The sequence below is a fragment of the Bos indicus x Bos taurus genome, chromosome X (assembly GCF_003369695.1).
Source record: "Bos indicus x Bos taurus breed Angus x Brahman F1 hybrid chromosome X, Bos_hybrid_MaternalHap_v2.0, whole genome shotgun sequence".
Lineage (NCBI taxonomy): Eukaryota > Metazoa > Chordata > Mammalia > Artiodactyla > Bovidae > Bos > Bos indicus x Bos taurus.
Genome location: NC_040105.1, coordinates 58,607,872 through 58,626,376, shown reverse-complemented (window position 1 = coordinate 58,626,376; position 18,505 = coordinate 58,607,872). Strand labels below are relative to the sequence as shown.

Genomic DNA, 18,505 nt, shown 5'->3' with positions numbered 1-18,505 from the left:
AGTTAGAGGAAGCTGCTGAATAGGAAGAAGACACAAGAGAACCTCAACATCTGGAGAGGTATACAGCACAATGATTCACAATTTTTAAAGGTTATATTCCACTTATAGCTATTATAAAATATTGGCTATATTCTGTGCTGTACATTATTTTTTGTATCTTATTTATTTTATACATGAAAAGTTTGTGAAAGTGAAGTCGCTCAGTCGTGTCGGACTCTTTGCGACCCCATGGACTGTAGCCTACCAAGCTCCTCCATCCATGGTATTCTCCAGGCAAGAATACTGGAGTGGATTGCCATTTCCTTCTCCAGGGGATCTTCCCAACCCAGGGATGGAACCCAGGTCTCTTTAACCTCTGAGCTACTATTATACATATAAATATAGTATAATAGTTTGTGCCTCTTTATCCCCTACCCCCGTCTCTTACCCCATTCCCCTTCCCTCTGCTCACTGATAACCACTAGCTTGTTCTCTGTATCTGAGTCTGCTTATTTTTGTTACTAGTTTGTTGTATTTTTTTAGATTCCATCTATAAATGAGATCCCACAGTATCTGTCTTTCTCTGTCTGGCTTATTTCACTTCACATCAACTAAAGCCTCTCCTCTTCCCCAACCAAAAAAAACACCGTTTTTGCAAGAGTTGGCCTCCAGCCTGCCGACTCTTCTCCACTAGGAAACTGAAGATTTGTTTAACCGCTTTGAACTTTCCTTTTGAACCTGTTTGTGTTTAATCAGACCCTCGACCCAATCTCTCATCGAGGCATTTCAATAACTTTTTTTCAGTTAAGTCAGAGATAACCTTTAGCTATCCGTCCAAACTCCAAAGCTTGGGTTCACTGGGCCCCAAGCCTTTGCCCCACCTCCCTGCCCCCGGCGGCTCTGCGAGATTCTTGCAGCCGAAGAGTAGAGGACGGCGTGGAGGGAGCCGATCCCCACCCCCAACCGCAGCCCCGGCCAGGCGACTGTCCACCTGACCTCCAGCCTCCTGCTAGTCATCAGCCTGGTGAGTTCCCCGGGTCGGGCCGGCCTCCCGGTCCCCTCCCTGGAGCGGTACCATCTGGCAACAGCCGCCCCCACCCACAAACCCGCGCGGCCGGGAGAAGACCGATCGCGGGGGAAGAAGACCGATAGCGGGGGAAGAAGACCCCCGCGCCCCTTGCGCACCCCACGGGGCCGACGGGGGCTGGGGACTAGGCAGGCGCAACCTTCAGCGTTCCCGCGGTCACGCGAGGCCGCAGCCGCGCCGCCAGCGGGTGCGCGGGGGCGAGGCCCCCTCGCCCGCACAGATGGCCTCGCGCAGCGCGGCCATATGACGTCGTGTCCCCGCTGGGCGGGCCACCCATTCACGGCCATGGCCTCCTCTCACACCCTGCTCTCCGAAGCCTGAGCGGAAAGGGGTCATTGGCATCACCCAGCTTGCGCCACGGAGCATGGGGCTGAAAGTTGCGATTGCAAAAGTCCCGCGTCTGATCTTGGGCCTTATCTCAAATTGATAGCAGGAAGGCCTTTGGAACCTCTGCCAATTTTGAACAACCAGTGAGATGCTACGGTGCTGGCAGGCCGTATGTGAGAACGATTTGAGCTGTATGTTTCTTTAAAAAAAAAAAAAAAACAAAAAACTGTTTATAGATGGAAATATTAAACCAAAGATTATTTTTCTTTTTTTTTCCCTGTCATTAATTTGCCCATCTGTGTGTGGAACCACTGACTTCAAATCAGATAGCTGTCAGGAAAAAGGATAAAGATGCAGGCAATTTTGATTATCATTAGGACAGAGTTTGGGAAAGAGAGAAGGCTCTGGAAAGTTGTCTTTCCTCTCCCACATGAGTTGCTTAAGTAAGGATTTTTTTCTTTTCCAATAATTTTTCTTTTTCTTCTACCAGTTCACCAGTCATAGCCTCTGGCCTAAAAGTCCCAGCATAGAATGTTCCTGCCTGTGGAGTTCAAGAATCCTTGCCAAACTGGCAGGGTGCCTTCCTAGATAGCAAGGAATAGCTAAGGGCCTGTCATTTCCTACAAGGGTATCCCAGAGAGGTTCTTTTCTCCCCCTTTTCCGGTGTCTGAATTTGAAAATGAATGTTATAGAGAAAAGACTGGTGGTTACCAAGGGGGACGGTTTGGAGGAGGGATGAAGTGGGACATTGGAGTTAGCAGATGTAAGTTTTTATATATAGAATAGATAGACAAGGCCCTACTGTACAGCACAGAGAACTGTATTCAATATCCTAAGATTAACCATAATGGAAAATAATATATTAAAAAAAAGAATGTACATATATATGTATAACAATCACTTTTTGTACAGCAGTAATTAACACAACATTGTAAGTCAACTGTATTTCAATTTTAAAAAAAGAAAATGGATGTTAGTTCTAATTTAGTGTATTTAGTGCATTTCTAAAAATGCAGAGAAGGAAGATTGGCCTTTGGGCAGTGAGAGAAGGCAATCGACACCGTGGGCGGATCTGAAGGGCAGAGAAGAAGGTGACCTTCAGACGCCCAATGAGGGAACTGTCCGCCCCCTGACCAGCCTTGGGGGCTTGGGTGCTGGCATAAAAGCAGCCTTGCCTAGTCCAACTAGCCAGCTCTCTCTGGGGGTCAGCTAGAGCCAAGGTGTGGATGTTGGAGTGTTGTTTTTGTTCTCTTTTTTACAGAAACTTTGAAAAAAAAACACTGGTAAGTTGATTGAAGATGTCTTGTGTTATGGCTTCTTTTTTCTTTTTTATGCATTTCCTCCTGCCACATTGAATATTTTATTCTTACCTGGAGAAAGTGTGTCCAGCCTTTCCAGTTCCGATTTTAAAAGCAGCCTCTACTGGGATCTTACCAGGGTCTTAAGTCAGGTGTTTTGCTGAATTTGCTCTATGTGATAACATATCTCTGTTGCCTTCAGTAGGTCTCCCCCATGACAATGTCTTCCATTAAGATTGAGTGTGTTTTGCGGGAGAACTGCCACTGTGGTGAGTCTCCAGTGTGGGAGGAGGCGTCCAACTCTCTGCTCTTCGTAGATATTCCTGCCAAAAAGGTTTGCCGGTGGGATTCTCTCAGCAAGCAAGTGCAGCGAGTGACCGTGGGTAAGGATGAAGGATGGGCCTGGATCTGCCCAGACAGCAGATCTTCCCTGGGGAGGGGCGGTCACTTAGTGTGTTTTTCCTCTGGGACTTGATTGTTAAAGCTTATGCTTGAAAACTATTGTATTATCTGGATCCCCCACTTTGACCCAAGAGTAAAATCTGGAGAGTCGATACTTTCTTCTTCCCCTGTGGGTGCTGTGCCACATTCCCGGTCTTGTTTGGGATGGTGAGTCACAGTCCAAGAAAGTAGGCTCTTTCCTTAATACCTTCAAACACCAGCATTGAAAGTTGGAGACCCGGTTTGTGGCACAGCAAAGGTTATCTACCTTGGGTCAGTCCAAAGCCTTAGTTTGCAAACAAATAAACAACAGATATATCCTCTCTTTGAATGTGCAAAGAAGAGCTTTTGGACTTAGCATAAACGGGGACTTTCTGTTCGTTTTTGTTTTTTTTTAAGGTTTTATTTTTATTTTTTTAATTTAAATTTATTTATTTTAATTAGAGGCTAATTACTTGACAATATTGTATTGGTTTTGCCATATATCAACACGAATCTGCCACAGGTGTACATGTGTTCCCAATCCTGAACCCCCCTCCCACCTCCCTCCCCATCTGTTCCTTGTTCTAAATGGGATTCACAAGAGAGTTTCAAGTGCCTGTTAATGGCCCTGTGATTTCCCAAGGAGGGGTTTATCACCTTCTATGGCCCAAGGGTATGGGCTTCAGAAGTAATAAGTTTCTTTTCTTTATTGTGCTGGTGGGAAAGAGATACCAGGGTCCTGTGACCTTAGGACACTCTCTCAATTCAAAACTGGGGACTTTTTTCCTTTTTAATGAGAGGGAACAGCTTTTAATACACTCAGGGACATGACTGTGGCTAAAGGCAAAATGACTATGACCTGCTATGATCAGAGTCGGGGGAGGGACCCACGACCTTCTCTAGTCTCCCTTTCCTAGGGTGCACATATTAAGGATTTATGTGAATTGTGAAAGTCACTCAGTCGTGTCCGACTCTTTGCAACCCCATGGACTATACAGTCCATGGAATTTTCCAGGCCAGAATATTGGAGAGGGTAGCCTTTCCCTTCTCCAGGGGATCTTCCCAACCCAGGGATCGAAGCCAGGTCTCCTGCATTGCAGGTGGATTCTTTACCAGCTGAGCCACAAGTGAAGCCCAAGAATCCTGAAGTGGGTAGGCTATCCCTTCTCCAGCGGATCTTCCCAACCCAGGAATTGAACAGAGTCTCCTGCATTGCAGGCGGATTCTTTACCAACTGAGCTATCAGGGAAGCCCAGGGATATATTCCTACCCCTAATCTGCAAAACAAAGACAAAAACTCAAACCCTCCGAAGGGCTTAAACGCTAACCGGGTAGCTCAACTGATAAAGAATCCACCCTCAATGCGGGAGACCCCGGTTTGATTCCTGGGTTGGGACTGAGCAGACTGAGCGACTAAGCACAGAATACAGCACAGGCCACAGGTTGGGATCCCTGATGAGGATGTGACGCTCCTAATAGTGTCCTGCACATTCCCTGAGAGTCTTCCCAGGTGGAATGTGTGTGCGAGTGCTCAGTCGTGCCCAACTCTTGGTGACCCCATGGACTGTAGCCTGCCAGGTTCCTCTGTCCATGGGATTCTCCAGGCAAGAATACTGGAGTGACTTGCCATTACCTCCGCCAACATCCCTATGTTGGATCTTCCCAACATAGTGATCAAACCCGAGTCTCTTGCATCTCCTGCATTAGCAGGCAGATTCTTTACCACTAGCGCCACCAGGTGGTAAAGAATCCGCTAGCACCACCAGATGGTAAAGCATCCGCTAGCGCCACCTGGTGGTAAAGAATCCACCTGCCAATGCAGAAGATGTTAAGAGACGCAGGTTCGATCCCTGAGTTGGGAAGATCCCCTGGCAGAGGAAATGGCAAACCAGTCCAGTATTCTTTCCTGGAGAATCCCGTGGACAGAGGAGCCTGGCGGGCTACAGTCCATGGAGTCACAAAGAGTCGGACATGACTGAGCAGGCACACACACATTTCCTGGGACAATTCACAGCTGGAATCCACTTCTTTGCAGGGCTTTTAGCTAAGAGCCTTTCCCAAACACCCAGCTGCTCCCAAGCACCGTCTTGTACAGAATAGCTGCTTGCAAAATGTTTTCACCGTAAATTCTGTCATTTTGTTTCCCTTGAGCACACCACAGTAATCAATCTATCCACTTAAAAAAAAAAAAAAAAAAGTTTCCATGGAAAAATGTTAAACCCAGGAAACCTAAAATTTAAATATACAAAATAGAGTACTATAAGGACAATGTGAGTTTTAAATCACTGCATCTACATTTCTTTTTTTTTTCACTATGCTTAACTACCAAAAAGGATTTGAAAAGAAAATTTCAGTTAAAAGTATACAAAATATGTCCCTTAAAAAAAGATAAGTCCTAATTAAAAAGAAAAACAAGACAAGCCCTTTTTTGGAGAGAGAGATGGTGCAAAACCCTGTTGCTAGAACAAAACACAATTTTTGTCTCTGAATTTCCTGAAGATCAGGCAAATTGAGTATCACTTCTGTATCAACTGTCCTGGTACACACACACACACACACTTATCACACATCCTTAGGAACCTCTCCTCTGAACTTGCTTTGGTGCCTGCCCCAGTGTATGGTGACTGCTGTGGTTTGACTTCTCTGCTTCACCCACTAGGCTGGAAGCTGGATTTCATCCATCTTTCCATCCCTGCTGCGCAGAACAGCACACAGAGTTCATGCTCAACGAATATACTCGGTTATGTAGCCTTCACTGTTCAACAGAAAGGAGGGAGCACTCCTATTGTCAAAGAGCTGCACACACCTAGAGATGCGGGGTAGTGTGATGGCTGCAGTGTGACTGCTGGCTACCTTCTGACTGCTGCTTTTGCCTCTGCAGATGCCCCTGTCAGCTCTGTGGCCCTTCGCCAGTCGGGAGGCTATGTTGCCACAGTTGGAACAAAGTTCTGTGCTTTGAACTGGGAAGATCAGTCAGCAGTTGTCTTGGCCACAGTAGATAAAGAGAAGAAAAACAATCGATTCAATGACGGGAAGGTGGATCCCGCTGGGAGATACTTTGCTGGTATGGTTTATTTTTAGCACCTACTTACTGAGATTTGGAGCTTCCCAGGTGGCTTAGTGGTAAAGAATCCCCCTACCAAAGCAGGAGATACAAGAGATTGAGGGTTCGATCCCTGGGTTGAGAAGATCTGGAGGAGGGCATGGCGACCCACTCCAGTATTCTTGCCTGGGAAATCCCATGGACAAAAGGGACTGGAGGGTTACAGTCCATGGGGTAGCAGAGTCAGACATGACTGAGTGACTTTAAAAAAACAGAAGAATATGACTTATAAAAGTCTCACAGCTGCAGTGGTAAAAGAAGTATCCATAATGGGTCTTGGGTTCCTCTTTTCTTATTACTTAAGTCACTTGTATCCAAAAAAAAAAAAAAAAATCCCATGAGAAAAACTTCTTAGATATTTCTTTCAATTGCTGTCTGAGGCAACCTAAATTTGTATGGTATTTTGTAGTTTAAATAAGTTTTAAGACAAGGTTATTGCCTGGAAAATCTCATGGACGGAGGAGCCTGGTGGGCTGCTGTGGATGGGGTCGCACAGAGTCGGACACGACTGAGCGACTTCACTTTCACTTTTCACTCTCATGCATTGGAGAAGGCAATGGCAACCCACTCCAGTGTTCTTGCCTGGAGAATCCCAGGGACGGGAGCCTGGTGTGCTGCCGTCTATGGGGTCGCACAGAGTTGGACACAACTGAAGCAACTTAGCAGCAGCAGCAGCAGCAGCAAACTGTGATTGCTGTTTAAATTGGAAATAATTTCAAATTTACGGGAAAAAAAGTAAGAACAACACAAACAACACCCATATAGCCTTTACCTGCTGCTGCTGCTGCTAAGTCACTTCAGTCGTGTCCAACTCTGTGGGACCTCATAGACGGCAGCCCACCAGGCTCCCCTGTCCCTGGGATTCTCAAGGCAAGAACACTGGAGTGGGTTGCCATTACCTTCTCCAATGCATGAAAGTGAAAAGTGAAAGTGAAGTTGCTCAGTCGTATCTGACTCGTAGCAACCCCATGGACTGCAGCCTACCAGGCTCCTCCGTCCATGGGATTTTCCAGGCAAGAGTATTGGAGTGGGGTGCCATTGCCTTCTCTGATAGCCCTTACCTAGACTCACCTATTAACAGCATTTTGTTCTGTCTGTTCTTAGTACATATAAACATTTTTCTCCAGGATCATTTGAAAGTAAGTTGTATATATCATGTATCTTTACTTCTAAAATATTTCCCTGTGAATTTCCCAAGAAAAAAATGACATATTCTTATATAACCACAGTACAGTAATCAATTCAAAGAAGTTTAACATTATACAACAATTTTATCTGATGCACTGCCTACATTCCAGTTTTATCAATTCACCAAATTCACCAGCCTTTTTACATATATATTATTTATGTATAATATAGTTTATTATTAAATATATAATATATTGTATAAAATGTATGGTATATTTATATATATTAAAATATATAATTATATAATATAGTATTTATGTAGTTTATATAAACATTTTATATAAAAATGTTTTTAAGAGTAGTATTTTTCCTTCTAGTACAGAATCCAGTCTAGGATTATGTACTGCATTTAGTTGTCATTTCTCTTTCATCTTTTTTCATCTAGAACAGAACATAGCCTTTCTTTTTTTTATGACATTGCCATTTTTGAAGACTACAGTCCTACCCAACTCTCCTCTTTTTTTTATAGAACATTCCTCATGTTGTTGCATTTGTCTAATGCTTCCTTGTGATTAGATTGATGCTATATATACATTCATGGCTGGAATCACTGCATAGTTCTGTCCTTCTCAGGGTTCCCATCTGGGTAACATCTGCCCCCCATCAGTGATATTAGTTTTGATCACCCAGTTGAGGTCTTAGATTTCTCTACTGCATAGTTACTATTTTTAATTGAGATTTATAAGCAGCTTGTAGGGTTTGTTAGTGATATATTACCGTGTAACAAATTACCCTGAAATTTAGTCATTAAAATAACAAACATCTATTATCTTCTGAAGGTCAAAAACCTGAGTCTGGCTTAGCTGGATGGTTCAAGGCTATGTCATGAAATTGCAGTCAAGTTGTTGTTTGGGTCTATAGCTTTGGAGGAGGCTAGAGTCTCTAAAGGGGTCTGGAGGATCTGCTTCAAAGCTCACTCACATGGCAGTTGGCAAGAGATTTCAATTTCTTACTACATGGGCCTCTCCATAAGATTGCTCAGGACCTGGCTTCCCTAGATCTGGTGATGAGAGGGAGGGAGGGAGAGAGAAAAAGAGGGAAAACACCCAAGATGGAAGCTACAGTCCTATTATAAGCAATCTCAGAAATAACATAGCATCACTTCTGCCGGGTGCTATTGGCCACATAATTATGGAGGGGACTAGACAAGGGTGTGAATAATGGGAGTCAGGGATCATTCAGGGCCATCCTAGAGACTGGCTACAACATGAGGAGACATTTTAAGTCCAAGCAAATATCCTGGTCCTCATCAAAATTTCTCCCTTAGGTTTTACATTACTTGATGATTTGTGCTTGAAGCCATCTTTAAGAAGATGGCTGCAGAATGACTTATACACAGCTTAAAATGAATTTTAAGTCTGTGTTGAAGTTAATAATGCATTTCATATTTAGTTCTCATTTTCATCCCAACATAACAACCCTATAGTTAACCAAGTGTTAGATGCTCAGTTGTGTCAGACTCCTTGCAAACCCCTGAACTGTAGCCCACCAGGCTCCTCCATCCATGGGATTCTCCAGGAAAGAATACTAGAGTGGGTAGCTATTTCCTCTTCCAGGAGATCTTCCCGACCCAGGGATTGAACCCAGGTCTCCTGCATTGCAGGCAGATTCTTTATGTCTAAGTTACTAGGGAAGCCCAATAATTAGCCAAAATTGATTCTAAATGCCTGCTGTTTCCACTCCCCACTCAGCCCCTCACATCATCAGCCATGCTGTCTGGCTTCATTCACTTTCAACATTGAAGGGAGGTAAGATCTGAGCAGGTGGTGTGAATAGTTTCCCATCTACCTGGACTTTATACAACCACAGATTTAGTCCAAGACAGGTTGAAAGATTAAAGCTAATAGTCCATTGGAAGCCCTTCAGCCAGTACTGTGGGATGAAGAAATATGATCAGATACCCTGCCTCCTGTTGAAATTGATTTTCTCTCTCCCTCTTAGCTATAAGTGTACAGCTCTGTGGCATTTGGTGAGACAAAATTATAATGTCCTCAGAGGCCTGATTTCTTAGCCTGGAGTCCCCAGTCCCCAGTCCTTAACCTTTGCCTTCTGGAGACCACATAAAGTTGTAGGCATCAGTGTGAGTATACACACTGGTCGTGTGCATCTGTCAATAGCATCGAAGACCTTTTTTCTACAGAGAGTTCATAGCTTTCGGCAGGTGTTGAGAGCTGTCCCTGGCCCAGAAAAGGGTGAGCTCATCTGATAATCTGGATGGGGTCTCTTAGTGGTGGGTAGTACCCTGAAGGTGTCCCAACACCCATGTTCTCACCTGTCGGGTCTCACTACTAGACAGTGATGCATAACCCAGGGCTCCAGGTTGTTGTTTCCCACTAAAGAAGAGCCCTTTCCAAGCAGTGGGGGATCCCCTTTCATGTTACAGACATCTCTTTCTGTGAGGCAGGTAGTGGGAGAAAGAGATGAGTTGGGGAGGGAGCGCAGTTGAATAGTAACGAAACAAGCCCAATTGTCTTATAGCAAGAAAATAGGGAGGAAGGATTTACCCTGTCCAGCTTCCTATTCAGGCTTCCCAGTTTCAGTCCATTTTGCTCTAAGTCACTCTTCTTTCAGATGGAGTATGTCACAATAAATGAGCTTTCCAGTTTCTACATTATGTGAAATTCTACTCTGTCCCCAGAGATCACACTCAAATCTAAGTGCATTGTCCATGGGCACTTGAGTTAATGGAGTGTTCTCTATAAATGTCACTTAGGTCCAGTTGGATGATGGTGTTCAGTTCTTCTATTTCTTTGCTGATTTTCTATCTACATGGATTTATTATTGAGAAAGGGATGCCAACATCTCCAGCCAGATTTACGGATTTGTTTCTCCCTTCAGTTCTGTCTTTTCCTTTGTATATTTTAAAGCTCTGTTGTTAAGCGCATGAACATTTAGGATTATTATGTCGGCTTAGTAAAGTGACCATTTTCACAATATATAGTACTCCTATTTATCCCTGGTAACTTCCTTTGCTCTAAGTATATCTTATCTGATATTAACATAGCCTCTGCAGTTTTTTAAGTTAATATTTGCATAGTATGTATCTTGGGCTTCCCAAGTGACACTAGTGGTAAAGAACCTGCCTGCCGATGCTGGAGATGCAAGAGATGCAGGTTCAATCCCTGGGTGAGGAAATCACCTGGAGTTGGAAATGGCAACCCACTCCAGTATTCGTGCTTGGAGAATCCCATGGACAGAGGAGCCTGGCAGGCTACAGTCCATGGGGTCACAAAAGAGTCAGACACAGCTGAGCGACTAAGTACACAAGCACACACTTTGACTTAGAGCTACCATTTTGTTATTTTCTCTTCTTTCCTGCTGTATTTTTTTGTTATTCTGTTTCCCTTTTCCTGCCTTCTTTTGGGTTATTTGAGTATTTTATAGAATTCCATTTATTTATTATGATTTTCATCATATCTTTCCGTGTAATTTTTAAGGGCTCCTGAAAGGGTTGCAAATATATAGTTAATTTTTCAGTCTATCTAGAACCAATATTTTACCACTTCAGTTGATAATCACCCACTTATGTTATAGTTGTCTTTATATACATAGATTAAAAATCCCATCAGAAAAATGTAATTTTTGCTTTCTATTATATTTACTCATACATTTACTATTTCTTTTTTTTAATTTAAATTTACTTATTTTAATTGGAGGCTAATTACTTTACAATACTGTATTGGTTCTGCCACACATCAACATGAATCCACCACGGGCATACATGTGTTCCCCGTCCTGAACCCCCCTCCCACCTCCCTCCCCATACCATCCCTCTGGGTCATCCCAGTGCACCAGCCCCAAGGATCCTGTATCAAACCTGGACTGGCGATTCGTTTCTTATATGATATTATACATGTTTCAATGCCATTCCCCCAAATCATCCCACCCTCTCCCTTTCCCACATAGTCCAAAAGACTGTTCTATACATCTGTGTCTCTTTAGCTGTCTTGCATACAGGGTTATCACTACCATCTTTCTAAATTCCATATATATGCATTAGTATACTGTATTGGTGTTTTTCCTTCTGGCTTACTTCACTCTGTATAATAGGCTCCAGTTTCATCCACCTCATTAGAACTGATTCAAATGTATTCTTTTTAATGGCTGAGTAGTACTCCATTGTGTATATGTACCACAGCTTTCTTTTCCATTCATCTTCTGATGGACATCTAGGTTGCTTCCATGTCCTGGCTATTATAAACAATGCTGCGATGAACATTGGGGTACACGTGTCTCACATTTACTATTTCTATAGCTCTTTCTTCATTCCTGATATTACTTTTGGTATTTTTTCTTTCAATATTTCCTTTCTATCTGAAGAACTTCCTTTAGCAATTCTTTTAGAACAAGTCTGCTGGCTATGAATTCTCTTAGTTTTACTTCACATGAGAATGTCTTTATTTCTCCTCTATTCTTCAAGGGTATTTTCACTTAATATAGAATCCTACCTAGGTTGACAAATTAAATATGTATCACTTCCTTCTGACCTCCAGTTTCTCATGAAAAATCAACAGTCATTGAAATCATCATTTTCCTATATGTAGTATGTCATTTTTCTTTTATTAATCTTAAGGATTTCTATTTAACCTAAGTTTTTGGAAATTTGATTACGATGTGTCTAAGTATAGGTTCCTTTGGACTGATCCTGTTGAGGTTTACTCAGCTTCTCAAAGGGCTTCCTAGGTTGGCGCAAGTGGTAAAAAACCCTCCTGCCAATGCAGGAGACTTAAGAGACTCGAGTTCAATCCCTAGGTCCGGAAGATCCCTTGGAGGCAGTTCATAGTTCAGTCACTCAGTTGTGTCCAACTCTTTGCAACCCCATGGACTGCAGCATTCCAGGCTTCCCTGTCCTTCATCATCTCCCGGAACTTGCTCAAACTCATGTCCATTGAGTCAGTCATGCCATCCAACCATCTCATCCTCTGTAATCTCCTTCTCCTCCTGCCCTCAATCTTTCCCAGCATCAGGGTCTTTTCCAATGAATCAATTCTTCACATCAGGTGGCCAAAGTATTGGAGTTTCAGCTTCAGCATCAGTCCTTCCAATGAATATTCAGGACTGATATCCTTTAGGATGGACTGGTTTGATCTCCCTACAGTCCAAGGGACTCTCAAGAGTCTACTCCAACACCACAGTTCAAAAGCATCAGTTCCTTGGAGGAGGAAATCAATCAAACCCCTTGGAGGAAGGCATGGCAACCCATTCTGGTATTCTTGCCTGGAGAATCCCACGGACAGAGGAGCCGGGCGGGCTACAGTCCATAGGGTTGCAATGAGTCGGACACAACTGAAGTGACTGAGCACACATGCACCCACCAGTTCCAACCTGCTTTCTATTAGGTGGCATTAAGTGTGCCACTCAGTGGTCACTCTGAGAATTAGAAAGAAGAGTTCTATCCATTAGCTCCATTCTCCAAGTCTTTTAGTATGCTAATTAGAATCAGATCCATGCATGGACAAGCAGATCACAAACAACTTTATGAGACTGCATTCCTGAGCATCATCCCGCTTCACTAGCTTCTAGTACTTTCCAGCTTCCTGGAGCTCTCCTTTTCATTCCTCCAGCCAGAAACCACCCACTTCTATGATTATTCTGCCTCCAGGGCCAAGTGGCAGGCAGAGAGAGAGAGAGAGAGAGAACCTGAAAGCAACAGCATTTGAGCTGCCCTTTTGTCCCTGAAGCTTCACTAAATGGAGAGGAACGGCACCTTTGATTCCTGTAGTTTCCTGTTGCTGACGGCTCTCTCCCTTTGCTGCTCTAGCTGCAAAATTGCCTGGGGGCTGGTGCATGAGAAAATGGAAAAAAGGGAGTGGAATATAAGCGGGGGTTTTCTTCCACTCTCTCTCTCTCTCTCTCTGAGCCACAGGAGTGTTTTCTGCTCCTTGTGCCAGATTCGGAGGTTTCTCTTGGACCTCATTCTGCCTGCACCACAGCGCTCACTTCCACGTTTCAGACTGGGTTGAGTTCAGGCCAGGACATGTGCTGTGCTGTGTTTAGTCCCTCACTGGAGGATAAAATGGAGAACTTGAAAACTCACTGCTGGTTAGGTGATACTTCAAATTCTCTGTTCTTCTCTGAGCTGACTTACATCACAGAGTTCTCAAAAAACTACGCTGTGTATTTTGTCCAGGTCTTAGAGTTTGCTTAGGTGGTTCAGACAGTAAAGAGTCTGTCGGCAACACAGAAGACCCAGGTTCGACCCTGGGTTGGGAAGATCCCCTAGAGGAGGAAATGGCAACCCACTCCAGTATTCTTGCCTGGAAAATCCCATGGATGGAGGAGCCTGGTGGGCTACAGTCCATGGGTTCGCAAAGAGTCGGACATGACTGAGCAACTAATACTAGAGTTTGCTCAGTGGGAGAAAATGTGTTGATGCAGATGTCTTGAACTAAAACCTCTCCAGGTAGTTTTAATTAGCATGGCAAGCAAGGTAGTTGCCATTAAAAAAAAAAAAAGCATAGGACCCAGATTGGGACTGTATCATCATTTCCTTGATTTCATCATGGGGAAGGAGCCCTGGTGAGAGATGACACTGTGCACAGGCAGGATGCTGTGTGGCTGAGCTCCATGCTCTTTGGATTTTGTAGGTACCATGGCTGAGGAAACAGCTCCGGCAGTTTTGGAGCGCCGCCAAGGGTCCCTGTACTCCCTCTTTCCTGACCACCATGTGGAAAAGTACTTTGACCAGGTGGACATCTCCAATGGTTTGGATTGGTCTATGGACCACAAAATCTTCTATTACATAGATAGCCTGTCCTACTCCGTGGATGCCTTTGACTATGACCTGCAGACGGGAAAGATCTGTATGTGCCTTTTCATTATTTTTCGTGGTATCTTTTTCACGTGCTTATGACTAGTCAGCTGTTGCTCCCTTAATCCATTTGAAAAGGTCCTTATTTTTCAAAGAACTGCCCAATGTTATAATTCCAATATTGTAATGATTACACAGGCTTGACTATGCTGCCAGTCAAGCCATGGCTGTCAGCAGGAGACCTGGGTTCAATCCCTGGGTCTCAGCCATGGCTCTCATGGCTTTAGCTCTCAACTAAGTATGGCCACAATTGTCATAAGATGGCTAGGTCCTCAATCTTTTTTCTTGCAACCATCACTAGAAAGAGGCTCACTGTAAAATGGATCCTGTTCTGCCGGCCAGTGTTTAAAGTCAACTAATATACAGCCGAATGGGACAAAAGAACAGGAAATTAGAGTTTGGGGTTGATATTTCTTATTTGTACTTTAGTTAACTAAAGGAAAATACTCAAAGACAAATTAACAACCATTCAAAATGGAAAAATTAAAAAGGTAGTTACAGATTGTTCAACTCTACCACTGGGCTCTAAATGAGCCATAGTTGGAAGCTGGGAGGGAAGGAATTATTGGGAGGAATTTAAAAGGGCATGCTTGAAACTTTCATGAAAGGTGCCAGACCACAAGAGCAAACCAATCATAAAAATGACTTGAAAAATATCCTAAGAGTCTCATGCAGATTTAAGCAGAAAATTTCCAGCATAGGTGTTTTGCTTTGAAATATGTAGTGCCCTATTTCATGACTGTTTTTACTCATTTTACTTACACATGGTTTCAACATTCCTTCCATTATACCTCAATCTGATTACTGTAATGACTTGGATTGTATAGTGTAAAGTTCCTATGAATTTTGATGTTTGTTTTATTTTGTATATTATGATTTTCTTTAAGGCCAGCCAGCTGGTTTCAAAATACCCCCTTTTTTCAGAAACAAGCCCTTCTAATATTTAGTTTCAATAAGGTGATTTTGGAGCGAAATCGGGCGAAACAGAGCCTACACGTCTTGCCAGTTTTTGTGCATGAACTATTTGCAAATCGGACCCAGGCCCTCGGCAGTGAGAGCATGGAGTCCTAACCACTGGACAGCCAGGGAATTCCACAAAACAGGCAGTTTTGGAAGTAAAACGGCAAAGGTTTAACCATAGACTGAAGTGTATCTGAGGTGGGCAGGCAGGGCTTCAGTTCAGGTAAGCCTCAAAAAGGTCTTTTGGTATTTTATTAAGAATTCTGCTTTCCTTTTTCTCTCCTCCTCTGAAAGCTTAAGAGAGCTGTGTCTGTATGCAGACTGAAGGGAGCAAATCCACCTCAAATCCTGCAGTGAAAAATCCTTCGTTGAGGGATGCCCACTCATGTTTCTAAACTTTTTTAGAGTTAGGAATCCTCATGAATCATCCTGCCTGTGGCACCCACTTGTCAGACCCTGGATAAGCGGAAGTAATCAGTATTTATAATCAACTTGATTGCTCATTGTTTGATGCTCACTAGTGAGTGACCTGTGGTTTTGGGGTGTGTGTGTGTATGTGTGAGTGTGGTTTGGTGTTGTTTTTGTTTGTTTTCTTTTTTACCATAGCCAACCGCAGAAGTGTTTACAAGCTGGAGAAGGAAGAACAAATCCCAGATGGAATGTGTATTGATGTTGAGGGGAAGCTCTGGGTGGCCTGTTACAATGGAGGAAGAGTGATCCGTTTGGATCCTGAGACAGGTAGGCCCACAGCAAAATGATAAATTCCCACAATGTCTAGAAAACACCGGACACTAGGGGCCAGAGAAGCTTCCTTACTAATGAAGTTATAGAGAAATATATTCAAAGGTCTCAGTTGGATGATTTTGTAAATAAAGGCCAAAGATAAAGCCCAAAATGTTATGGTCAGAACTCCTTTATCTGTAGAGGTATATCTTTTTTCTCAAAAGAAATTGTCAAGGAAGGTAGGTGAAACTCCTGGGAGAATTGACCTTCAAATCTTCTTTGACCTTTCTTATTGCTCCACAAGGGGTCCCAAAAGGTTATGTAGTTGGAGATTTGCTAGAGCTAGACTGAATGAAATATTTGGTGATCTAGGGAAAAGACTCCAAACTGTGAAGTTGCCTGTTGATAAAACAACCTCATGCTGCTTCGGAGGGAAGGATTACTCTGAAATGTACGTGACCTGTGCCCGGGATGGGTTGGACTCCAAGGGTCTTCTGCAGCAACCTGAGGCTGGTGGAATTTTCAAGGTGATCTGGCTATCTCTTATATTTTGAGGGTGAGGTGGGAGATTTTCAGTTAGGTAACTCAGTGATTAGTGCTTTTTCGTACTTTCCAAACACAATTCTACTTGGCATTTTAAGCTCATCATGCTAGATTTAAAAACATTTTATTTAGATTTTCTAGACTTTAAGTTAGGCTTTCCTGGTGGCTCAGTGGTAAAGAATCTGCCTGAAATGCAAGAGACATGGGTTCAAGATCCCTATTAGATCCCTGAGTTGGAAAGATCCCCTGGAGAAGGAAATGGCAACCTATTCCAGTATTCTTGCCTAGGAAATCCCATGGACAGAGGAGTCTGGCGGGCTACAGTCCATGGGGTCAACAGAATTGGACACAACTTAGAGACTAAACCACCGCCACCACAGACCTTAAGTTATCTGAAGTCCAGGACAATGTGTTTAGCTTACTTTGGACAGTACTTTAAAATATTTTTTGCTTCAGTAGTGTTTGTCTAAATTCTATAAATCAGTAGAATAAGCTTAGAAAATCAGTGTTTAAAACACACTGATAAGATTAGTTGATTGCTTTGATGTTACAAGAATATTTTCAGGTTCTTAACTTTTTGGCAGTGAAATAAACACTGGTAAAAATTATAGACCTCTTGAGTTGAAAAGGAATGTAGAAATCCCTTGCTAAACAGATGGGAAGAAGATAGTAATAATTCAGTTTTCAATCCTAGTTGTAAATGGTTGCTAGTTGAATTATTATCATGTGAATAATTGATTGGACCATAAATACCTAATCAAATAATTCTTTTTTATTATAGGAAATAAAAGAAGGATAATAGTTGGCTAAATATACTATTGTGAATCATAAAAATGCTTTTGGAGAATACTTGTGAATTACATTGTATCAGAGTTTCTCTCTTTTCTTTTTTTAACAGATAACTGGCCTAGGAGTCAAAGGAATTCCTCCCTATCCTTACACAGGATGAGTGACATCCTCTTCCTAGTGGAGGAAATGTAGAAGACAATTAGAAAATTCTGGAGCTAAAATTTCCATCTAGTTACCAAAAACATGAAGCAATGACATTAACAGGATTAAATTTTTATTTACAATTTTTAAAAGGTAGAGCATTTCTAACAAGGGGTGACAGGTGGTCTTGATAACCTACTATAAGGCCTTCTGCAAAGGTACTATAGAAATATAGGGGTGTTTAACTATCAACGAAGCTTCTTGATTCTTTGTAAATTGCTGGTGGAGTTGGGGGAGGGAGAAGAAACTGTATCTGTTATTTACTCTGCATTCCATACTTACTATACCTAAAGCTTCAAAACACTAATAAATAGTAGTCTGGCAATGACTTATTGTGATTATGTTCCTTTTTATTTTCATCATAATCATATAAAAAATGCTGCAGAAAAATGTTTTAAATGCTGCAAAGCCAGCCTATCTTCATATTACTCTTCCTATATGTTATTTTACAAACTAAAACATTGCTAGAAGATAAGAATCAAACATTTTGTCAAAATGCATGGTTCCAACTGCCACCTAGATGTAGATGTAAAAGTAATGTATCACTTTGGAAAGAATACTTTTTTGAAAAAATAGCTTTATTGAGTTATAATTGACCTACACATATTACATATTTAAAGTGTACAGTTTGATAAGTTTGACATATGTGTGTGTGTGTGTGTGTGTGTGTATTCATGGAACCAACACCTCAAATAAGATAATGAATCTATCCACTACTCCAAGACCTTCCCTGTGTCCCTTGTGTCTTTCCTTCTGTATGCCTGCCCCCATTCCCAGGAAACCACTGATCTGATTTCTGTCACTATAAATTAGCCTTAAAATTGAATACTGTGATTTCTCAACTTCCTTTTTTTTTTTTTTTTCAAAATTGCTTTAGCTCTTTTAGTTCCTTTGGCCTTCCATATAAATTTTAGAATCAACTTGACTATATCTACAGAAAAATCCTGGAGCAATTTTAATTGAAATTGCTTTAAATCTGTAGAACAATTTGAAGAGAAATGGCATTTTTACTATTTTGATTCTTCCAATCCATGAACATGACATGTCTTTCCAATTATTTAATCTTGTCTGAC

At 42.4% G+C, this 18,505-nt stretch overlaps 1 protein-coding gene across 5 annotated transcripts; it reads left to right on the top strand.

Moving 5' to 3' along the window:
- The first annotated feature begins 871 nt into the window (after positions 1–871).
- Positions 872–17,760, top strand: RGN (regucalcin). Of its 5 annotated transcripts, none has more exons than XM_027534010.1 (7): positions 872–1,003; positions 2,897–3,074; positions 5,996–6,178; positions 13,993–14,208; positions 15,783–15,914; positions 16,272–16,426; positions 17,341–17,760. In XM_027534010.1, exons 2-7 carry the CDS (start codon positions 2,906–2,908, stop codon positions 17,389–17,391), a joined length of 906 nt encoding a protein of 301 aa, XP_027389811.1. In that variant the 5' UTR covers positions 872–1,003; positions 2,897–2,905; the 3' UTR covers positions 17,392–17,760. The 5 variants fall into 5 exon arrangements, with proteins under 5 accessions (XP_027389811.1, XP_027389809.1, XP_027389808.1 ...); XM_027534008.1 differs by having other exon boundaries at positions 915–1,003; positions 2,894–3,074; XM_027534007.1 differs by lacking the exon at positions 872–1,003 and adding an exon at positions 2,566–2,676 and having other exon boundaries at positions 2,894–3,074.
- Positions 17,761–18,505: the final 745 nt, after the last annotated feature.